Source organism: Diorhabda carinulata, chromosome 8 (assembly GCF_026250575.1).
Source record: "Diorhabda carinulata isolate Delta chromosome 8, icDioCari1.1, whole genome shotgun sequence".
In the NCBI taxonomy this organism is placed as follows: domain Eukaryota; kingdom Metazoa; phylum Arthropoda; class Insecta; order Coleoptera; family Chrysomelidae; genus Diorhabda; species Diorhabda carinulata.
The window spans coordinates 7,617,178-7,643,121 of NC_079467.1; the positions used below are offsets into that span (position 1 = coordinate 7,617,178).

At 32.7% G+C, this 25,944-nt stretch overlaps 1 protein-coding gene across 2 annotated transcripts in view; it reads right to left on the reverse strand.

Annotated features, from left to right (window-relative positions):
- Positions 1–1,014: 1,014 nt before the first annotated feature.
- The window catches only part of LOC130897528 (putative autophagy-related protein 11), a 33,857-nt gene continuing 8,927 nt past the window's right edge, over positions 1,015–25,944 (reverse strand). For both annotated transcript variants that reach the window (XM_057806435.1, XM_057806436.1), the window contains exons 4-12: positions 25,720–25,863; positions 18,802–21,104; positions 16,553–16,780; positions 15,915–16,285; positions 15,530–15,826; positions 12,114–12,250; positions 2,620–2,797; positions 2,177–2,486; positions 1,015–1,230 (exon numbers count right to left, since the gene is read on the reverse strand). In XM_057806435.1, the coding sequence (XP_057662418.1) occupies positions 1,181–1,230; positions 2,177–2,486; positions 2,620–2,797; positions 12,114–12,250; positions 15,530–15,826; positions 15,915–16,285; positions 16,553–16,780; positions 18,802–21,104; positions 25,720–25,863 (4,018 nt within the window). In that variant the 3' untranslated portion in view covers positions 1,015–1,180. The remainder of the gene's footprint in view (positions 1,231–2,176; positions 2,487–2,619; positions 2,798–12,113; positions 12,251–15,529; positions 15,827–15,914; positions 16,286–16,552; positions 16,781–18,801; positions 21,105–25,719; positions 25,864–25,944) is intronic.

The window sequence follows — 25,944 nt, forward strand, 5'->3', positions numbered from 1 at the left end:
TGGAAACACCACAAAAAGATCTCAGGTCAACGAAAAGAATCTGTGCTTCTTTTTGGTGTGAAATTATTTTTTATTTTTTGTGTGACCTAAACTAAAGACAGATTGGTGAGAACCTATTTCATCAAGTTTTATTTGCTACTCGTATTTAGTCAATGACATGGAAATTTAATGCTCTAATAACGGCTTCAATTAAGAAATTCATCGCTATGTAAAATCTATACCTTTTTCCCACACATTTCCCAATATTTGTTCCTGTAAGAGGCTAGGTCAAGAGCCGAGGATAAGGGACGTCAGGTACTAACTGCTGTTGTAGGTTTTGAACCATCACTCAACTGGTTTAATGGTATTTCTCTTATTTTCAGTATTTTAGGGGGCATTCGAAGTAGGACGGTATAAGTTCGAAAATGTACCGTCGTTTAAATATCTGGGATAACGGTGACAGAAAATAATGACAAATCAAGTCAAGAGGGCCAGACTCAAATGGCTACGCCTAAGGAGCGGAGGGTGCGCAAAATGTAATGGCAAAAGCCCGAGGGCCGGCGACTGCTTGGGCGCTCAAACGATGGCTGGATGATGTCAACGATCTTCGGGAGCTAAGTGTGAGGGGGTATAGACGCGTTGGACCGTGAAGACTGGAGGAATGTGGTGGACTAGGTCAAGGTTCTTTGAGGGCCGTAGTGCCAGTGGTAGTAGTAGTAGTAATAGTATTACTCATACCATACGCTCTGTAACATTTGGAGCTGTCTTTGTATTGATATATTTAGAACCGAAAACCTTCTGAATATACTTTTCTTGTTAAAGTAATTTATTAGCATCAGAAATTTTATATCAATTTTGAAGTTCAGGTATTAAAAATTTGCAATACCCTTTTTTGAAAATAACTATAATCTTATTGAGCTAATTTATCTCCTTTAAAAAATATGTTGATGTTTTTATCTTTATCTATACTCATTGGTCTATTTTGTTCCACTTTATGAAACTTGCTATGGGAGTTTATAAAAATAACCAGCAACGTTACACTCAATTGATGTTTAATTAAACTTTATATAATCGATTTTTTTATACAAAGATAATTATTACTTACAGATGAATTAGTGTGTAAATCCACATTCAATTTATTTACAAATATGAAACAAAAAAAGAAAATACCAATTATTATTATACACAATTATACATTATTCTACAAGGAATAATTGAAATGATTACGATGCACTGTTACAGCTGCAGATTCTGAAACAAAGAACAGGAAGTTAATATTTTGTTTTTCACTAATTCGCCATAGGATTACTTGTAATATTAATTAATTTTGCAACTATTTACGAATTGAGATGAAATGTATATCTGCTACTGTAAGACACTTAAGTTTTGAAATAGACAAAAAAAAACAAATATTTATAATTGGATATAGCTTATTTTTTTTTCAAAACATTCTCTATCGAGATCAATACACTTTTGGTGGTGTACCTCTAAAACATAAGATTAGAACGCATCAACCGCTTCTTCTGATGTAGAAAAACAAAGACTGTATGGCAGATAACCCATCAGTTCGATGTTTTGACTATTCAAAAATGTATTTGTTTGAACTAATCTATGAAAGCTCGCATTGTGGTAGCGGAGAATGGTTCATTTTGTGCAATTGGTTTCCCTAATATTTTCTAACACTTCTGGCAAACAAATGCTGGTATACAATTCAGAATCTACATATCTAGTTATACTAAAAACAGGCGACTTTGCTTCGAAGTGGTTCGTGCGCGAACAACTTTTGTTGGATGTGGCTCGTCTTGAAAAACTCATACAGTCGATTGTTTAGTTTCGGGTTCATAGGCATAGATCTTATCGTCTTTTGAAGCACCGCGATTGAATTTGATTGAAACAAATACATTTTTGAATAGTCAAAACATCGAATTGAAGGATCATCCGCTGTACAGTCCTTGTTTGGCATCCAATAATTTCTTCTTATTCCCGCAAATCAAAAATTAATTGCCAAGTCAACGTTTATCTACACCCGAAGAAGTGGTTGATACGTTAAAATCACATGTTTCCGAGGTACCTCAATCTCTACAATTGGTTCAAACGCATTCAAAAGAGTATTGGTCTATCTCAAAAATTAAGTAGGAATCCTCGTACCATGTAGTTATAATAACAGAAATAAATTATTATTATACATTGAATTTACCTGTCACTCCTGGTGTTAAAGTTGTAGAAGGTGCCAAAGGTGGTACCTGATATTGCTGATACGAATGAATTTGCATTGGTGAATCGGGCAAAGGAGGTTGCATCATTAGCATATTTACAGGTGGCCGATACACTGATTGGCTTTGATTAACCACACTTGGAACATATCCATGATTAGTAACAATTTGCGGCTTGATTCGAGGGGGAAATATGTGTGGCGGAGGTGAGCCTGGAGGCGGTGATGGTGGAGGTAAATTGTCATCTTCTTCTGATTCGTCCAAAAGTGCTTCGTTAGATTTGATTATTTTGACCTAAAAATTTTACAGATACAGTTAAATTGATAATGGAGAAGGAATTTATATGTATTCTCAATTAATGATCAAGATTTTTTTACTAATTATTCTATATGGCAACAAAATAATGCTTTAGAATAAAGAGACATACCTTCACTTTTTTCTTCACATGTTTAGTTCCTAGTTTCGTTTTGGTATAACGCTTTTCCTTTGGTAGCACTTTAGAAGGAGGAGGTGGGGAAGTTAAATCTTCTCCAGCAGATGGTGATGTGCCTTCACCAGGTCTGATACCGTCAGCAAATTGCACTTTCTTTCTACTCTTTGACAACCTACACGTGATAAAATATTCATAGTTAAATATTCAATGTAATGAGATGAATTTTGGTGGAACTGAGACCTTGATAATTGTAAAACTGACTTAAAACAAGTAAAATTCTCAGTGTTAAATAATAAGCACTAAATATTAAAATACAGGCTGATAAAATATAGATATGTATGTGAAATGAAAAATACGATAGTAGTATCAACTATAATAGAAGCAGTAGAAAATTGGACAATTTAGAGAGAAGATAAGAAATAAATAAACAAAATGGAAATAAAACCCCTGAGAAGAATAGTGGAAAAATGTAAGATAAATAAAATAAGATATTAAAAAGTAAAAAAAAAGAAAGATTGATAGAAAAAATCAACAAGAAACAGTTAAATTCATATATACATAATAATGAAGGCTGCAAACACCATTAAAAAACAAAGAGGTAAACACGAAATAAATTGATAAACCAAATAAGAGAAGCTGGAACCAAAAATATCAACAGCTTTGGAAGAAATAAGGAAGGTGGGCAAAAAAATTGTTACGTAATGAACTGAAACCATCATACAATAAGTGGAGAGGTGAGAGAAGGAAAAGTGTCTATGACATTCAATAGGAGTCGGTTCTGAAATATGATTGTTGTGTACAATAGACTTCGTCGTTTTTATTAATAGAAAACTGGAGTTTATAAACAATATAGCCTGTAAAAAAGTAAGTAACTTGGAATTTCTGGAACCGTTAGTGAACTGAACACACTGCTTACACCACCATTCACCATTACACTATCTGATGCGCGTTTCGATAACTAAGTTATCATCTTCAGAGACTGAAGATGAACTAAAACCTATCTAATAACTTGACTTACCTGTTTTATACTAAATTTTTCCACTAATAAACCTTTTACCGTGAAAATTAATTCCAGCGAGTTACATATGAAGTAACAGCTGATAACATATAATAAATGTGATGACTTCGCGGAAACGTGGAAGATAATAAAAACTGCATGTCTTTTAATTATTCATTCTCTGTTCTAATTTTACTTAATAAACATATATTGTAGTTGTAATTTTTGTTTTTAAAAAGCCAAATTCGAAGTTTTAATATATAATTGGCGCAGTCAGTAGGATACGCACGGGTTTCGGAAGTGAACAGTTTCGCATTGTGCCGGAAGTGAAATTCGGGACCTTGGAGTTTCTACACCTTAACTGCGTATTACGAACTTAAAAACTTTCGAAGATTGTGGCAACAGGAGCAGGGAATCAAGAAAAGGAGCAGGAAAGCAGAGCGCTCGAACCGACGAACAATCTGTAAGTGCCTTTTCCTTTTTACCTTTCCAAACCCCTCTGTATAAGGATTTTGGTAAAGATAGTTAAATTTTGTTCATTGCGAATAAATTGCTTATTATGATAATTAATTTTAAATTATTTTCATGAGCGATATTGATGAAATAATTAACGGAATTTCAAATATAGGATTAGACAACAAAAATAATATTAACACTCAACGGAATATTAATAAACAATTCACTAATTCTTTCAAATCAATAAATTCAACTTTAAATATGCCTGAGATGAACTGGGATCTTTTAAAGTCTAGAATTGATAATATTAAACCGTATGACGGTAACAGTAACACGTTAAATAAATTTCTAATTAGGTGTGAAGACCTTATTAATGATTATCGGCAATTTAATGATGCACAATTATCTAAACACATATTCCAATCAGTTCAAGAAAAACTTATAGATAAAGCAGAAATATTAGTAGGTAATCGTGCTGAGTTAACAGATTGGCCGAGATTGAAAGAAGCCCTGATTCAGTGTTTCGCTGATCGTAGAAATATTGACTGTTTAGTACAAGAACTCACTAGAATGAAACCATTTAGGAACGAACCATTGATGAACTTTGGAAGTCGAATTCAATTATTAAGAAGTAGTATAGCACAGAAAATTAGTAATAATCCTAACATAACTAACGCGGAGAAAGTGTGCCAAATAAACCATTATGATAAAACTGCACTTAGTACTTTTATAGCAGGTTGTAGTGGTACCTTAAGAAATAACTTGCATCTTAAAAATCCAGCCTCACTGGAAGATGCAATGGCCTATCTGAACGAATTTGAAAACTTTGAAAAATTATATGGCAATCTAAATGACAATAACCGAGCAACGACGTCCAGATTTAATAGTAATTATCGACAACCTTATTCACAACCAAGATACTATCCTGAAAACCAAACACAACCCTCTTTCCAACAACCCTATCATTCCGTCGACAATAATAAACCAGTTAATCAATTCCCCAGTCAACCTATTAACATCCAACCTAGACAAATGCCCCCCAGACAATACCCGACGAACAAACAAGTATTTGGACCTCCACAAAACGTTTTCAGACCAAACCAAAAACCCATGCACCAACTTCCTAAACCAACACCTATGTCTACGACTTCAAGAAATTCTTCCACATTATCACAAAGACAAAGATGGCCAAATAATAACAATTATAATCGAAATCAACAATTTCGAAATTCTGGACAGAATTCAAATTTTACTTCCGAATAGCTATTCACAATCGATTACGACCAATCAGACGAACAACATTACTATCAGAACCAAAATACGGACGATAATGTCCAAAATCAAATGTACTATAACTATGACAAGACAGAAAATGAAAATTTTATCCAAACGAGCCAACAACAAGGAATACCTTAGTAGAAATTAACATTTCAACAGAACGCGTTACCTTACATAGAAATTAATAATCCCAAATTAAAATTACTTATAGATACCGGTAGTTCACGTTCAATTATTAAACCTGATATTATAGAAAAAACTTATCCAAATTCCGTTAATCGAATTAATGCACAAATTAAGACAGCTTTGGGTAGTCGAGATATTGTATATCAATCAACACTTAGAGCATTTCCTGAATTTCAGAATCCAAACTATTTCATCTCCTTTTTATTATTTGATTTCCACGAATATTTCGATGGTATTATAGGACTAAATGATTTAAGAAATATGAACTTTAATATTGATCTTATAAATAACAAATTAATAGGACCAAATACTGAGATACTTCTCAGATATAAACGGAAAGAAAACTCAAATATATTATTCTCAGTAGAACCACAACAAAAAATTCTAAAGAAGTTACCTGTTTCTATTTTTAATGGAGAAATATTGATAAATGAAGGTAAAATAGGACCATTATATATACCGCAAATTTTGACTGATGCCAGAAACGGATTTGCTCTTGTAGAAATCCAAAACAAAACAGATCAAACAATTTCAGTTAATCTTAAAGAACCTTTAGAAGTAGAGTCATTTGAAAAAACTAGTTATGATATCTTTAATGTTAATTCGTTTCTAAATTTAAATAACGAAGACAATAATAAATCAAAAAAAAAATATCGATATATCACAATTAATTAGGACAAACCACATGAACGCGAAAGAAAAAGCTGAAATCTTAAAGCTTATTCGAAAATTTTCAGACATCTTCTTTAAACCGGGTGATAAATTATCCTTCACGGCAAGAACAAAACACGAAATTAAAACGACCGACGAAATTCCTATACATTGTAAATAGTACAGATATCCCTATATTCATAAACAAGAAATAAATAACCAGATAGATGAAATGCTGGATAAAGGCATAATAAGGCCCTCAACTTCACCATGGTCATCCCCTATTTGGATAGTCAATAAAAAAGAAGACCAATCGGGGAAACAAAAATATCGTCTAGTCATCGATTATCGGAAACTCAACGAAAAAACGATCCCAGATCGATATCCGATACCAAATATTAATTCGATTCTCGACAAACTGGGAAGATCAAACTATTTTTCAACTATTGACCTTTGGGCTGGTTTTCATCAAATCCAAATGGACAAAAATTCCATACCAAAAACAGCTTTTACTGTCGATAACGGCCATTATGAGTTTCTTAGAATGCCGTTTGGGTTAAGAAACTCGCCATCCACTTTTCAACGTGTTATGGATGAAATTTTAAAGGATCTCCAAAATAAAGTGTGTATGGTCTATATGGACGACATAATAATATTCAGTACCGGACTTCAAGAACACTTTCAAAATTTAAAACTTGTTTTTTCGAAACTACGCGAAGCGAAACTTAAAATTCAATTAGACAAATCAGAATTCCTACGAAAAGAGGTAGAATTTCTAGGTCATATAGTAACAACAGACGGGATAAAACCCAACCCAAAAAAAATCTCAGCTATTAAGAACTTTCCCTTACCAAAAACACAAAAAGAAATAAAATCTTTTCTAGGATTATTAGGATACTACCGTAAATTTATAAAAAATTTTGCTAAAATCACAAAACCCATGACTAAATGTCTGAAGAAAAACGAAAAAGTAATACATACAAAAGAATTTATAGATTGTTTTGAAACTTGTAAAAATATTTTAACGTCTGAACCAGTTTTAATTTATCCGGATTTCGATAAAGAATTTGAAGTAACTACAGATAGTTCCAACTACGCAATAGGCGCAGTTCTTTCACAAAATAACCACCCTATATGCTATGCATCAAGGACTCTCAATCCAGCCGAAATAAACTAGAAAGGTATGGAGCTGCAAATACTTTCGCCCATACCTTTTCGGCCGGAAATTCACAATATATTCAGACCACAATCCACTGCAATGGCTCTTCTCCATGAAAGACCCAAATTCTATGCTAGTTAGATGGAGATTGAAATTAGAAGAGTACGACTACGTCATCAAATATAAAAAAGGATCGTCGAACTCAGCCGCAGATGCACTAAGTAGAAATCCATACATAGAATTGAATGCTATGGATAATGAATCAATAATAAATAACGTAGGAGATGCGGACGAAATAATAGAAAACTTCCTACAAAATCCTGACGAAATTCCTCCACCCTCTAGCCCTGACCTCGAGGAAATACTGAATAATATAAGATCCACTGACACCGTAAATCAAGAAACAATTATAGTTCGAGACATACAAAAAGAATCAGATAGACCTCAAGATTCAAACTCAGAATCTGACATTGAAATTCAACATACGTCGAGAGAGAATCCTATCTTTTCTATTCCAATTACCGAGAGAGTATTAAACACATACAAGAACCAAATATTCATAACAACTGGAGAAATAGAATCGATCAAATGTAAAACTGCCAAAATTTTCGACAATACTAGATTATATGTTACACTACCTTCAAACATTTCTTCCTTCCATATAATAAATTTCGTAAAAGAACACATCGCCCCAAACAAAAGATACGCTATTTATTTCAAACACCGCGATTTACCTAGAATATTCACGACTACGATGCAATCGTACTTCAAAAATTCTGCTTTCAAAATTATACAAAGTAACACCGTTTTAGAGGATTTACAAACTAAAGAAGCACAAGTAGAGAAACTCAAATTTTATCATGAAACTAAAACTTGCCACCGCGGTATTAACGAAATGAAAATAGCACTTGGTAAACGATTTTATTGGCCAAAAATGTCCGATGACATTGTAGAATACGTGAATAATTGCGAAATTTGTCAAAAAAACAAATACGATCGAAACCCACCAGTAGTAAAATTCAACCTAACACCAACCACTTCACGTCCTTTTCAACATATTCATATTGACTGTTTTCAAATTTCAGGAAACACTTACTTAACCGTAATAGATATATTTCTCGATACGGCCAAGCCTACCCTTTATCAGCTGTAAACGGAATATCTATAGTAGAATGCCTATTTAATTTTATAACACACCATGGATTGCCCATAAAAATAACAGCAGATTCGGGTACGGAATTTAAAAATAAAGATCTTGAAAACTTTTGCGAACTTTACAAAATTGAACTTCACTTCACAACCGCTAGAAACAGCAATTCAAATAGCCCCGTAGAGAGGTTTCATTCCACACTTATTGAACATGTACGATGTTTAAGAGAACAAAATCGAAGTCTCACATCAGATCAATTGATAAAACGGGCCATACTTGGGTATAACAACTCAATTCATAGTGTCACCAAATATACACCATTCGAGGTAATAAAGGGACACATAAATGAAACAAACCCTTTTGACCTTAATGATCACATAATAATATCAGACTATGTACAAGCTCATAAACAAGCAACCACAAGACTTTACGAAAATATAACAGAGACCAATAAAACCATAAAAGAAAAGATTATTAATGATAGGAACGAAAAGCGCACCGAAGCTCCTGACTATAAAAACGAAAAAGTAGCCTATATTCGTACAAAAACAAGAAACAAAAAACTTCCAAAATTCGAAAAATTGAAAATATTAGCTCAGACAAAAAATAAATTGATAACAGATAAAAACATTTATCACAAAGCAAGTGCAAGAAAACCCAAAACTAATAAAAAACAAATTTTTCAGGAAGATGGGGCAGATGAAAATAATATTCCTAGTACTTCTGGCAATACAAAAACTGCACAAGAGTAACGCTACGGAAGACATAGACCTAACTACTATCGATAATCCTTTATTACCGATACAATTAGGAGACTCCCGTCTCATATATAGTAAACATACCTTTATACATTATTTAAATTTAGAACCTATTATTAAGCAATTGTTCAACATTGAAAAACATTTTTTCATTATAAAAAATAATTTAGAAGTAAGAAATGCAACTAATGAAATCTCATATCATGCCTTATCTCAAGACATGTTGTTGAGAACAGAATTTCTCATCAAAATTACACGTACGAAACTTGATAATTTACAACCTCATATACGTAATAAAAGAAGTTTCTTTGACGGGGTCGGTCAACTACAAAAATGGTTGTTTGGTACACTTGATACCGATGACGGTAATAAATATGATAACGCAATAAAAATTCTAGAAACAAACCAACAAAACATGATTACGGAAATAAACTTACAAAGTTCACTTTCCAAGAAATTACAATGTAACAATTCACACCTTATCAAAAAATCAAGAAAAATTTGCAACTTCTCTCGAAAAATTTCAAATCAGCGTGCAAAAATCAATCACTGAATCACACGAGTATTTAACCTTTCAAGCAATCATTTCACAAATAAATTTAGACTGTCAAAATATTATCACATTCTTAGATAATTTGGAAGACTCCATAGCTTTCGCAAAATTAAACACACTTCATCCTTCTATTATCCCTAGTCAAGAGTTACAAAAAACACTAGAATATTTAAGGAAAATTTACCCTGACAACCAAATTACAAAATTTAAAAACATTCTAACATACTACCAATTTTTAGGCACTCAAGTTTCGGTTGCTAAAAATAAATTAATTTTTGCTATACATATACCAATTATCAAAGCCGAAGTCCTTAAATTATATCACCTCTTCCCCATCATTCAGAACAACCAAATATTCTCCCTAAAATACTCCTATCTGGCACGAAACAACTGGAATAATCAATTTATAGAAGAAATCTGTCCACTACTAGAAAATGTATATTTCTGCATCGAAGACCACTCTCCTAATGACAATTGCACCCTGCAGCTCCTCGAAAACCAGTCGACTAAAGGTTGCCAAAAAATAAATTCAAAATTAGAAGAATCACTTACTGAACAAATCACACAAGACGAGATAATTATCATTCCAGCAAAAACGGAAAAAGTTTTTTCCAAATGCAACACTGACAAATATCTAGAAGTAAAAAAACCTACACTAATAAAAATACCAAAATACAACGAGGAAAACCATTACTTCTTCCCAAACCAATTACGGAAGAATACGATACGATTGCAGAATACGAAACACCCAAAATGGAAAAAATCAATTTAGAAGACATTCAAGAAATAAGCAGAATGACGAATCAGCTTATACCACTAAAAATCCCAATATCCAACCACTATCCCAAAATTTCTAGTAGTTTATCTTTACTAGCCATAATTTTATTTATACTGGGATGGATTTTTAAGAAGAAAATCAAGAAAACCCTGCAAAAATGCTGCAAAAACCAGAAAAAGAAAGAAAATTCAATAGAAGAGTACCCAGAAGAGTCCAAAATCGAACACCACTCCGTATTGTTCTCATCTTAGAGGGGAGGAGTTACATATGAAGTAACAGCTGATAACATATAATAAATGTGATGACTTCGCGGAAACGTGGAAGATAATAAAAACTGCATTTCTTTTAATTATTCATTCTCTGTTCTAACTTTACTTAATAAACATATATTGTTGTTGTAATTTTTGTTTTTAAAAAGCCAAATTCGAAGTTTTAATATATAATTAGCGGGAAAACCTCCCTGACAGGAATCTTCACATTTACTTCTTGACTACTAAACAATAGAGTGGGCTGTAAGGAATTAGCCATTCGCCTAATTTAAGCTCTTCATACATTTAGCAATTTCAATGGTTTCAAATGTATCCGACAATTTATTATTGGAAACATTTTTTAACAATTTTACATTATTAATATTAATATTTTTGTCATGATTATGCCATATTTTAAATGAGCTATGAACTCTTTAAATCGGATAATAACGGATCTCTTAGTCTGTCCAATATACCATATACCACAGCTAATTTCATGAATACCACTCTTTTCCAAATTTGGTATTTATTCTTAGGATTACATAACAATTGTTTTTATGTATTGCTGGATTTATAAACCAATTTAAAACTCTCTCTAGAACCAACTGGGATGTATTTAGGAAAAACACTGCAACGTGCAGGTACATCCCGGCCGATTCTTTTCATTGTATTCAACATAAGATGGCCAGTCTTCATTTCTAGGTAAATCCGCTAATTCACTTTCCACTTACCATCGAGGAGGTTTTGCCGCTGGAATTAATTGCAGGAGGAGGTTTATTGGTGTGAATGTAGCAAAAAACAGGTAAGTCAAAATATTAGGTTTCAATTTATCTTCAGCCTCTGAAGACGAAACTTGGTTATCGAAATGCGCGTCAGATGGTGTAATTGTGAGTGTTGGTGTAATGGTGTCTTCAGTACAAAAAAGTAAGATTGAAAGCACCTACTGATATAGTTGATCTCAAGAAGAATTAACTGAGGAAAAGTTACAAATGCTGTATATTTTAAAATAAAATCAACCAGTGTCAGATAGTAAGAAAATATTGAGAAACAACAAGTAAGATTAGACAAAATGAAATTTGGGAATCCAGAAAGAGATAAAACAATTAAATCTCATACATTGGCATATGAGAATTCAAACAGTATGAAGACAGTTTCTATTGAAGATCAGTTCAATGTATAAAGTCTGTTGGCATAAGAAACAATGTCTGTTAATATATTCATTCAAATTATTAATAATGAATGATTCTTACAATAAAAAGATTCAAATAACTCACCGTCCATATTTGAGAAGTATACTTCTTTTGCAAATAAGATCTTTAGAAGAATTAGAAATATGTATGGGGGGCCATTGTGCTGGTATATTAACATCCCCTTCCTCATCTTGATTTTCTACCTCAAGTTGTAAAGCTTTCTAAAAGAAACAATTGTTAGATCAAAGTATATTATGTAACGAACAAGAAAACTTGTAAAATTCAAATATTTCCTAATATCTATATGATTATTGATGCTGATAAATTTTCTCGATTATTGCGTCCAGAGAGTATAATTTTTTATTCTTTGGCAAAATAAAATATTCCTTGAAAATGGGTTTATGTTCTTTTTTTTGTCCCATCAGATCGTTGATCCAATTTTTTTATGTCTGTTGTAACAATTTTGATATATTGAATATATTGAACCTAAAATCCGGATAAAAAGAAAAGATAAGAAGCAGGCAAAGATACTCTAAGGGCACATAAGCGGCTGCTGCTAAGCTCTTGAGAGTGGCTATTCTGCTGAAGGCGTTCCCAGAGACTGACCTCATTGCGGAAGACGCTAAGGAAGATTTAGAGAGCACATATCACATCCACATCGAAAGCCTGGGCCAAAGAAAATTAACCTTAACTGCCCCACCGGAAATAGAATACGCAAGCAACGAGACTGCCGCGAAAAAACACTGGGAACACACCCTTAGTGAGCCGGACGAACCTAACGTTTGAAAGCAGGCATCAAAATAGCCCAAGTGAACGCTCACCACGCAAAAGGGGCATCTGCAGTAATCGCCGGGCGTTCACTAAAGAAAACCTTAGTCCTAATCCAGGAGCCCTGGGTCTACAAGGACTCACCTATGACACAAGTAGTGGTAGTATACCGAGATCATGTATCTTGGTAAGAAACGACATAAATCACCTTTGTCTTTTAGAATTTTTAACCAGAGACCTCCTACCAACTCGAGCCTACCTTGAATACGAGAAAAAACGTCAAGAAATCGTCATAGTCTCCAGCTACTTAGATGGGAACGGGCCTGTACTGTTACCAGAGCTGCAAAGACTAGTGTAGTACTGCCAGAGAAAGATTTGAACTAATAACCTTTACATACACTATGTACTGAACACAGCAACATTTGTAACAAGAGTAAGGAAAGAAGTATCAGACATAACATAAGTACATCGAACGTAAAAGAACAGGTAAAAAACTGGAGGGTATCGAATGAGCATTCTATCTCTGATCATAGAATAATCATGTTTAGACTCTTTAGACAGATTCCACTGAGCCAGAATTCAGTAGGAAAATTTGGAAAATACATACAAAATCAATCTACATTAAAATTTAATGCGCATCTAAACCAGAAAGGCTAGACACCAACTGAATCTGGAGTAAGATCTCAAAGAAGTGAATAAGGCCATACTCGATGCATACGAATCGAGTTGTCCCATACAAAAAAGCAAAAAGGTAGCGATGTTCCCTGGTGGAATGAGCATCTGTCCAAGTTAATAACCAAAACACGACACCTCTTTAACAGAGCAAAGTGTTCCGGGGACTGGCAGAGCTACACATGGTTCTGAAGAAACCAGATAGCAGCTTCACGGAGAACGAGGAGGACAGAGCACAACTCTTCCTGAACACTCACTTTCTGGAAAGTGGTGAACCGGCCTCAGAAAACAAAAGGACAAAACATAGAAAAACTATGAGATAAACTGAGGAAATTGCAAAAAAAGTATGCAGCAGTGAATGAATAACATGGGCTTTAAACACCTTTTAACCGTTCAAGTCACTAGGAGTAGACAGAAACTTCCCAGCCCTAGAAGCAGTCTAGAGCTGGGGTACATATCAGAGCCTTGTAGAAGGGCCTAAGTAACCTTCATACCAAAAACTGGAAAAAAGGACACCACACAACCCAAATCCTTCAGACCAATCAGTTTAACCTCGTTTATACTATGCACGATGGAAAAAGCTGTGGAAAACTTCATTAGGACAGAAATTCCGAAGTGGAAACCTCTCCATCCATGTCAATTTAGCTATAGTGAATGAAAAGGGAATCAAAAATACAAATTAATAATTTATACTGCATGCGTTGATAAATAATTTGTACAATATATAATGTGTATATGAAGATATATCATTGCTGTTGTGGTAACATAATGTACATAGATATATTTGTTCATTTCAATTTTTTATCGGATGATGTACATTAAAACACAAAAAAACAAGAAAGAATCTCACATAAGATTGCAAGCTAGTATAAAATGGAAGCAGAATACAATAATATAATAATACAGAAATGTAAGAAATCTTGTACAGAAGAGAAGATTTTTGAGTTGTTTTTGTGAAATTAAAAATCCGTTGGAAAATTACACTTAGGTTTTGGTTTGTTTTTGCTTTAGTACTAACTCTTCTTTATTATTTATTAGACGTTACTAGTTGTTGCTTTCATTGTCATGATGTATAATTCTACTTGCTTTTTGCACCTTAGTGGTCATTTGGTCATTCCTTAGTTCTTATATTTAGTCATAACCAATTAGTTATTCTCCTTTGAGGTGACTTTGACGTTACTCCTCAGAACTGCGCGATTTCTGGTTCTTCCTAAAAAGAGAAATGTTTTGACACCGTTTTTGACAGCAGAAGAAAGCCATTTCGAAAGAAGCCTTCCATGGATTCAAAGTTTAAAAAAGTGCATTTCTAGCAAAGGATAGTAATTTGAAGAAGACTAAATCATATTGTATGTTACGTTTTTATTTTATTTCGTTTCAGTTTCGTTTATTTCTAATCCTTATTCTTTTGACTTTGCGTTACATTATCTTAAATTAATGTTCCGTCCAATCTATCTCATATCTTGTTACCATTATTGTCTGCACGCACTTTTACTTCAACTCATATATGGATGATTATTACACCTCGTTTTATTTCCCATAATAATGGCAAACAATAATGAGAAGACATAAATATTTTATCTTATTTATGTATCAAAAATGCTTCCCTCACTTTTGTTTATTCCTTTTTACATATTTTAATCAAATAGAAACACGCCAAGAAACATTTCAAGCAGTTATAATGTCATCTATTATGTGTTTGTTGTCATCTGCCATCCATCATCTGTCCAAACACAGATTAAATTTTAGGATTTACCATAAGGATCATTTGCGTTTACTAAAGCTTGTCAGGGGAATAAGAAACATGGTATATTGAATTGAAAGCTGCATGTTTCTATGGAAGAATCATTCATGGGAAAACTAGAATGAAATAATCAGATCTAGATTTACATAATCCAAATTACTACTATAAAATTAGATGTCAAAGTACTAATAAAATATAGGTACCATTTTTTAAAATTGATGATAGGTCTTGTAACGTGACCAACATACCTTAGTTCTTTGAGGCTACCTCCAGCATCAGGAAATTGAAACAAAAAAACAGATATAAAAAATTTTCTTACTTTTATCATATTTTCCGTTTTTTCCTTCATCTTAATTTGTCTACGTTTTTCTTTCTCCCTTCTCCTATTTTCTTTCTCCTTTCGTTTAGTTTCTCTTTCGAGTTTCCTCTTTTCTCTTTCGGCCTTTCGTTCCTCGATCTTTTGTTTCATACTAATTTCAACTGATTGCTTTTCGGTTGTTACTAATGAATTCGTAACGATTTCATCTGGCGGCGGAACTGCAACAGGTAATGTAGACGGTAATGGCGGAGGAGCTGGCGGCAATTCGGTCGGAACTATTTGAAGAACGTTGCCTACCTACAGGACAAACATATATTAATACTTTATTATTTGTATTGGTATGGGATGTTTTTCACGAAATTTAAGGAATATTGTTTTCGTTTACCTGCAAAATCCGAGGTTTATTTTTTGATTGAATATCTTCCATATGCGTTTCAGTCTTGAGATTTAAGTCTGTAGGAACAATTTCAACCATATTACCGAGTTGTACAAAATTAGTAGATATATTTTCATTGAAATTATTCTTATCCATAGTATAATTCTCAATTTGAGAATTATCTGAGAAACGGTTTTGGCAAAAATTGTCGTATGTTGTGGTGATAGGTTTGAAATCATCCTTGTTAAGTCCAAGTTCTATATTGATTCTTTCATCGAGAGATAATCTTTTCCCTTCATCTGACTTCATCTGTCCCATGTAATATGACACCGGAGACTGTGCATATTCTTCTAAATTTGGCTGCGGAAGTAGGGAATCATCTGAAATTAATTATAATTTGTTTTAAAAAATTACTTCAATATTTACCAATTCAGATTTTTTTAAATTAAAGTCTAAATAAAAAGAATGAATGAAAGATCTAAAATCATATAAGAACAATTTGAAATATTATTCCAAATGTACTTCTTCTGGAGCACCATCAATATCGTTAAAAATAATTACACAAATTTAGTCAGTTGACTTCTGTATTGTCGTCAAAGCTTAAATATTAAAATAAACAAAAAAAAATAGATGTGTGAGATTTGTACCTGATATTGTCGAATCTGCTACACTTCTTTTAGTTCCTTCTAATGGAGAAGATAATACGTTTTTAAATTCATTTATTACTTTTTCTTTTTTATCGTCCGTCCTGCTCAAGATTCTTTTATTGGTTCGATTCCTCGGAGAGACGCTTCTTCTAGGCGACCTTCTTCGGGGAGAGGGCGTTCTTCTCCTGTGAGGTGAATAATGTCTTCTTGGATGGTATTTTCTACTCGCTAAAAATAAAATTTAAATGAAAAAGATAAGTTAAAAAGAAATTAATTTGTTATCGACCTCCCACTCTATTTAAAAAAATCAATAAAAGCGTTCAATCTAAGTGCCAGTTATTTAAATATTTGAACCGAGGCCGAATGCCACTTCCTGAAGAAAAGTCTGCAGCTGGGGAAGGAAGGTTACAATGGACTATATAATCAGTAAAGGTATTAAGAAAAACAGGGAACATGAGAGGCAGAAATAACTTTTATTATTATTACTATTACAACTTAGGATGATATACCTATCAGTACTATTTATAACTTTCTAGATATATATTGGCTAGTTTGGGAATTTGCAATAGACTTGAAAAGGAGGTATGTCATATTGTATGTCCATACATATCAAACATTATAAGTTAATTTGTAAACTTTTCGACAGAAAGCAAGTTTTGTCAAAATCGGTTCAGTAATTTCATTTCTTAGACAAAGTTCCCTGTGTAGCACTCATTAGGAGAACTTGGCTTAACACCATTTTGTTTTCAATTGCTACAAGAGAAATTTACAAAGTGTATATAAAACAATAAAAACTAAACTGAGCTCAAAATTATAAATTAATTTATTGGGTGGGTTAAAAAGTCCGAAGGTTGAACCATAGATGAAGCTATTAGTATAAATCCATATCATTTTCGGTCCTAACCTTAAAAAGACAAGTGCAAGCTTGTCGGCTGGAAAAATGGATAAAAAGGAATTTTGAATACATATACAATATATAATAGACGTTGATTTTGGGCAAAAAAATACTATTAAAGGCAAAGTTTGGCTTAATAAGAGAGGGAAATCAACCTGGAGTGATTTACAAAATTTAAATAAGATGAAATAAGCACCGAGGATGATGCACGCAGTGGACACCCGAAAGAGACTATCTCCAACAAAAACATAAAAAAAGTCCGTAAAATAATTTTGTAATGTGGAGCTGAGACCCTTAAGATAACATAGGAACGTGTTGGACATATCGTGAAAGAATGTTTGGGTATGCAAAAGCTCTATTGAAACTGGATGTCGCATGAGCTAATCAACCAAAAACAACACCGAATTGCTTCCACATCCACCTTATTCTCCAGCGACTAAAATACCTAAATATGCTATTTATTTGTTTGAGATCTGTGCCATCTTAAATAAAAGACAATTACAAAAAAAATATTTCGATATCGAATCGATATTTGTCACAATCCGGGTCGTAATAATTGTAATCTACTCCAATATTGGTCTAAAGCTTCACTATTTCTTACGACATTCCCTAATCTCATAATCAAGGTAAAACTTGTTCTCTGAAAACGCGCACCAGAGAGTGTAATTGTGAGTGTTGGTGTAATGGTAGAAGCAAACAGAATATTTAGTATTGATATCAATAAATGAGGTCGTTTTAATGTTTCCAGGGAGGCTGTTGACGAGTAAGAACTGATGTGATTTTCATGTTCTAACCTAATCAAACATAGACCGACACAATTTATGGTTTTTTAGAGTTTTAATTACTACAAATTCAAATTACAAGCAAAATGGAATACACAAAGTAAAAATAAAAGCCAAGATGACAGCACTTAAAAATGTCATTAGCAGGACCACCAACCATTCATAATGAAAAGGTGCTGGAAGCAAAGCTGTTCGAAAACAAAATGGCTGAGTTCAATAAGTGATTGGAGACCGTGGTCTATATTCATTCGAGGACGAAGTAACTAGACAGGATAGGTGATACTTCTTTTTTCTCTAATTTCGCTATTTCCTAAAAGATATTCTTGAGTGGTTTTAACTGTTTTAGAACTATTCTTAGAGAAATTATAGGGTCTAAAATTGCTAATAAAATCAGCACATAACAGAAATAGAAAATGACAGATGATAATTTAGAAAAACGTGAAAATTTCAAGTATAATGTTTTAAATTTTGATTTTTATCATCCTAGATTCGCGTTAATGAATCAATTAAAACTATTTACTGTATATTTTCCAGGAATAATTTATTGGAATAAATATTTTTGAGCAACTTACTTGGCGATCTACTTCTATAACGCTCCGGAGATTTTCGTCTTCTTCTCGGAGAATATTCTCTCGGCGGCGAATACGTTTTCCTTCGTGGACTTTCCCTTCTGTATTTAAATGATTGTGATTCTCTTCTACGTGAACTATCTCTACTAGGAGATTTATCAATCAATTTATGATCACTATGACTGATACTATAAAGCTTAACTTTCGACTCATCAAATTCATCATTTTTAATGGTGTTTTGGTTTTTTATACTCTTTTCTTTTGGTGATTCGATTACCGATCGAGTTTGTTTTGGTTCGGTTAGTTCTTTTTTAACTTCTATGGGTTTTATAGGTTCCTCATCGTCCGAATCGCCCAATTTTAAATTAGAATTATCTATTAATACTTTTTTTGACGGTAACATTAACGTTGTAAAACTGAACGATTTTGTTTGGTCGGTTAAATGCGGAGTGGTAACAATATCAGTTTTACCATCAGTGTCTGAAGTCGAAGAAGCGGTGATTTTAGGAGATAAATTAATCTTCATTTGACACATTTGAGTATTTACAATACGAGGAGAAGGTACCGGCTGTAGTTTCAATTCGTCGGGCATTGGAATAAATGGAATATCATTAGGTGCGATGATTATTTTCGATTCTTCTTTTGTCACATTATCAATATGATCATTTGGATCATTACCGATAGTGTTGCGATTTTCGAATATGGGGCTTGTGTTTGTATTAGAATTTACAGCTTTCATAAATTCTTCGTATTCGTTTTCTAAAATGGTGTATGTTGTTTGTTCAGTCTTGGGTTCGATGTCCTTCTTATCCCACCTACACCTCTTTTCTAACTCTTTAGTAACGTTAACTTCACTTTTTTCCTCAATTGGATCTTCTCGTTTCGCCTCTTCTATAAATATGTTATCTAGTTTCACTACTTGAATTTCCCTCTTTTTAAAAGGTTTTATGTTAAGAGGTATTTCCAGATCTCGAATTTCGTTAGTTTCTATGAATTTTTCAATGGGTCTCCTTTCTGGCAATCTATTTTCATACAATTCTTCATCACTTTCCCAACAAGAAGAATTTAGTTTGTATTTTTCTTTTGGTATATTTTCATCTTCGATTTCCCAAAGTTGATCGTCTTTTTCCCAGTTTCTACAATAGTTGTTAGTATCAGGTGTTTTGGCGACGTTATTAGTTGCTGATTTAAAGAAAGTTTCATCTTCAGGTTCTTTTTTTATCACTATATCGATCAATGGTTCATGTTTTTCATCTACCATATTCTCCTTCTTAATTCTCTTTTGTTTGATTTGTTCCGTTTTTTGTATTTGATCTTCACTGATTTTTTCCCCTTTACTGTGTTCTGATTCACTATCAGAATCTTCTACTACAACTCTTTTTGGTTTTGGAATTTTTTCTGGAGTAGCTTCCTTTTTGTTGGACTTTTTATTAATTGCTTCTTCCTGTTTTTTTATTTTCTTTTTAGGCCTTTTCTCAACATCTTCCATAGGAGATTGATTTAATGTACGAGTAAAGTGTTTACTTTTCTTATTTATTCGTTTGTCTTTCTTTTTCAACTTAATTTCAGTTGTATCTGTTTTCGCTTTTCTCTTTGTACTTCTATTTGCTCTAGTTTTAGTTTTTTTCTGTTTTTTCTTTTTTTTATTTCCGTTATACGAATTGCTATCTTCTGAACTACTCGATCTTCTACTTCTAGATTTTCTCTTCTTTTTCTTTTTAGGAGTATCGTCTTCGGATTGTTCATTTTCAAGTTTTCGTTTTTTCTTCTTCTTATATTTTAGATCTAATTTATTTTCTTTGTTCATTTGTTCATTTTCGATTTTCTGTTCTTCTGATTTTTGGGTACTTTTTTGAATTTGTAGTAACGGAAGGGCAGATATATCTGGTGTCAGAATACCAGTTTCGTCTTCTAAAACAGATTCATTTACTACTGCAACTGATTCTAATCTATTTCTTTCGGGTGTAAATACTGAGGTATCACTTTTAGAGTCACTAAATGTCTTTGAAATCGAACCTTGTTTTTCATATTTGGCTTCTTTGATTAAAAACTCATCAGAAAATCCTCTTGCAAAAGTGCGAACAGGTTCATACTCTAAGTTACTCAGTACGGGAGTTTCAACATTTTTTTTAGTAGTGCTACATATTACGATTTCTTCAGTTTCAATATCGTCTTCTTCATCTGAATAGTTTTGAAGAAACGATAACCCAACGGATTTTTCTAATACTTTACATTCCGTAAAAGATTTCCTCCATTGTTTATTATACCAAGGTCGGAACGTAGGTTTCTTGATTTCTGGTATCACTCTATAAGAAAAATATACATTTATTTTTAATTCTATGTCCAAAATCAGTTTATTGTCAACATAGAAACGTACAATGTCGATCAGCTAGAAGATATTGTTATTAATGTCTTTATTGTATTGACAATTCTATCAAATAGGTTATAGACTGTGGTCTATATCTATACAACTGCAAAATTACATGTTTTATCGAAAATTATTAATTATTTGATATATTATTTTATATTTTGAAAAAGTTAAAGTAAAGTAATCTGGTATTGACATATTGGATAGATATTTTATTACTTGCAGCAAACTTCTTTGTTAAAATTTTCATATAGATATCAATAGGTTGAATTTTTATGTTCTTGCAACTTCAAATGCATCCATCATATTTGGATTTAAATTTGAAAATATAGGATGACTATGACTACAGATTAATTTAAAAATATTAGAAAAAATTAATGTATTTATTCCGTACTTGAAACGTATACAATAAGTTTATGTCGCGCAGTCGCATGTTTGATGTTGTAGCAGCTGGTACAAACACCAAAGCTTATGAATATAATGTATGCTTAAAGCTAGATTACTTGGAGAAAAGTTAGTAGAGTATAGTATCTGGTAAAAATAATACATGTTAAAGAGGCGGTGAAAAGCAAAACAAACATGCCCGGACTGAGGTGAATTTTATATTGTCTTGTTACTAAGTTTAAAATCAGAAAAAGGAACGGGACACTTTTCTAAAGGGGTTATAAGCCAAAGTAATTCAAAGGCACTGATCTCGAAATGAGCAATCACAGTAACATCAAAAAAGTAACTTTGTGTTCAATGTATTAAACAGAAAAAATCCAGCAGGGATATGTGAAAGAATATTTTTAACAGAGTATTTTGTTTGACTTCTTTATTATTAGCTGGTAAAACACCACAACATGTGTAGCCATCAGACAGTGTGGTGACGCCAAAGCGAATAATGTGACTAATGAGCACATCAATTTTTTTCCCAAAAAGAGGCAGTAAACCGCTCACATATCTTGAATATCAGTTGAACAAAAAAAAACAGATGTTCGAGCTTATCTTACGCCTATTGTAAATTATAAATATTTTCAGAAACATGTTTGTGATCATAGTTTTGTAGGCCTCAAGTAGATCTATGATCATGTGCAAAGAGTTGTCTGTGAAAATAATTCTCTAACGTAAAACAATACTGCAAAACATTTAGCTATAACAAGTCACTAGTATATAAAAAGACGAGTCATGAAATTTTACAAAAAATTGAATCTGTAACACCTGTTTTCGATTTTATGCAGAATATACCACTTACTTTTTTGCCAGTTGATCTAAAAACTGCAGCCATATTTGGAAACCAATCAACCAACTTCTTACATATATTTTGAAGGTGCTATTCAAAGAGGAGCTTTAGACACAACTCCATAAAACAAATACCGGAAATCAAACAATGAATGGCTGATATAACCCAAACATATTTTTTAGTTCGTGGTTATTCGTTTTTGTCAAAGAATAGAGTTTTTTGTGGTAACCGCATCTTTACCCCTATGGAATTTTCTTGACTTATTAGAAAAGTAGTCATGGTTATGTAATGGAAAGAGAATATCTTGGCGGCCTAAGTTTTTATTGCAAAAAATACGGCCACTATATTAAAAATGACATATGAAGGAAATTTACCTATTAAAGTTGGAAAAGTATAATACTGCTAAGCAAAAGAAGTTTTTGAACAGTTTCACGAATGGCCATCAATCAACCATTGAGTTATGATTCTAAGTAGGTGTTTATGATTCAAAATGTCTGTTGTCATTTTTTTTGTAAGTTCAAATGAAAATAAACAATTTTAAATGTTTGTTTATTTTCTATATACCAAGAAAGTCAAGTTTATGTTTATTCTTTAAAGGACGAAACAAGTCCAATTGGAAAAGCAAATTTTTTTGGAGAAAGTAAAGTCTTTAAATTTACTAGTAAATTTTATGCTACTCGTGGTCCGAGCTGCTCAGTTTTTAATTTAAAATAACATTTCATACAGTTTATTATCTTTGTATAATAGCTGCTTCCAAAGGCGGATTTGCCGCCCCTGGGTTATCCACAATTTGCCCTCCCCCACGACAACCGTGTAGGCTTACATTGGTACAGCGGCGGGTCGACAGCAGCAAGACGGCCCCACAAAGGTTGTAATAATAAAACTAAAATCAAATCAATAAAAAAATATAAAAAGAAAGACGGAAAGTTTATGTTGGATTAAGAATAATCAAATTCAAGAGGATGAGGAATTACAATCCAATAACTTGACTCTGATTTCAATCATGATTGATTCAGGATTTGGGTCATCTTAAAATTATTATTTGAAATTTGGACACATTTAAAAAAAAAGGACTATGCAGTGACAAAATTTGAATTTTTAATAATGAATATGCTAATTGCTGGAATATTTGTTATTTTTTTCACTTTTTACTAAAATAGGCCGCCCACTGAATTCTGCTGCTTCAATTGTTGTTCTCATATTATGTAGTTTGAAACTGTTATTTCATTTATCTAACTTGTTCGTTTGAGGTATATTTGGAGGCTGATACCTTTTAGTTTATTGCGATATTGTTACTTATATATCATGGAGTTATAGGAGGATGTCATAAATGAAGTTGGCATATTTCATTACAACTTTTTGTAAACAGAAGAAACAACCCTAGGAATTGAAAGATCCAGCAAATCAAGTGCTTGATCCTACAGACTAATTTTTTGCTTAGAGTTGGTGAGTCCCAATGTTGTTCTGTTGGAAATACTCCACCTAATTTAACATTCACTAGCCACCTTCATTCAATTTTTTGTCATTCTCACCAATATTCTAGGATTGTAGTGCATTGCAAATTATGGATCTATTATTGTTTTGTGAATTATTGAAAGTTAAATGTCCTGTTGGCTAGAAACAGAAGAAACAAGCCTAAGAATTGAAAGTTCAAGCAAATCAGGTGTTTATGCTACACAAACTAAATTTCTGTTTAAAAAATAGTTCAAGAGTCCAAATATTGTTCTGTTGGAATTTCTCCATCTAATATAACATTCGCTAGCCACCTTTATTCAGTTTTTTGTCATTTCTTATAAATATTTGATGATTGCAGTGCACTTCAAATTATGATTCTGTTATTGTCTTGTGAATTATTGAGAGTTAAATGTATTGCTGGCTAGAAACAGAAGAAACAACACTAGAAATTGAAATATCCAACAAATCAGGTGCTTTATGCTACAGACTAAATTTCTGTTTAAAGTACGTAAATCAATCTGAAGTTCCGAGAACTATATTAGCTACTTGGAAGAAGATCGCCAGTCTCACTACAAAATAAAATCTTTCACGACCTACAGAATAGAATTATGGGAATGTGCCAGCAAATCTAGTATTGCTCTTATATAACGAGGACAATCTAAAATGCTTCGATCAGTAATCAATGCACCATATTACGTCACAAACAAATTGATCCATCAAGACCTCCGTATTCCAACAATACAAGAAAGAAACCATAACCATTACCTAAAGCTGGACAGCCATCCTAATTTACTGCTACAGCCACTAACCCAAGAAACAAACAACAGAAGACCAAAACGAAGCTGGCCAATTGATCTAAAATAAAGTGCAAGAGACCATCTCACTGGAGAAGTCTCTTCGGGACATTGCCAAGACCAACCTATAGGTCCATAGCCAATAGAATAGCTCATAGAAAATGTATTTCTGATTGCTGTTAATAATAAAAAATGAGTTCGTGAGTCCCAATTGTTGGAATTTCTCCACCTGATTTAACGTTTGCTGGCCACCTTTATTCAGTTTTTGAATTATCATTCTGTTATTGTCTTGTGAATTATTGATGACTGAATGTTCTGTTGGCTGAAAACAGAAGAAACAACCTTAGGAATTGGAAGATCCAGCAAATCAAGTGCTCTATGCTGCACAGACTGAATTTCTGTTTAAAAAATGGTTCAAGAGTCCCAATATTTTTCTGTTTTTCTTCCCCTAATTTAACGTTCGCTGGTCACCTTTATTGAGTTTTTTGTAATTTCTCACCCATATTCGATGATTGCAGTGCATTTCAAATTATGAATCTTCTAACTTGTTCCTGGTAATGACTTGGGAATTATTGTGACTTGAATGTCCTTATGTACCATCTAGCTGGAAATAGAGGAAACAACCGCAGGAATTAAAATTTTCCTATTGAAATTCCAGATTTGCTGGTCATAATTGTTTACTTTTCTATAATTTCTTGCTTAGCTGATTGTATGTCTTTCTAATGTCTCTGGATACATCCAATTTCCTCTCATTTCATCTCTTTAACTGTTGTGCTTTGGATGTCCTGATATACAAAACATATACACATTTAATACCCTTGACTTCCAAAGCTTGTTACCATTGACCCAGCTAGTCTTGTAATTTGTGAAAGTCTATTTGTTCTCACTTAGAAGTTCTCTACCATCTGTTAAGTATCTAGGTAATTTACTACAAACATAAGATTTTTTGACGGAATCATTTCTTTCCTTATGATAATTACATTAATTGAAATAATAAATTTATTCTATATAGCTGTTCCATACTGTAAATTAACTTCAAGATTTGTGTTCAACTATATTTTACATATAAATTAGGTGCTTACTTAACACGTTTATTGATGACGTCTCTAATACACTGTTGACGCTCTTTTGTAATAAAACCATACAACTGATGCCGTGTGGGGAAACTGTCTTTAATTTTTTCAGTATTCACACTGTATATAATATGCGGTCGACTATTTGTTACCCTAAAATGACAAATTATTAGATTAAAAATACATCTAAGAAAATTGTAAAAACAATTTGTTCAAGAATTAATTTTTACAGAT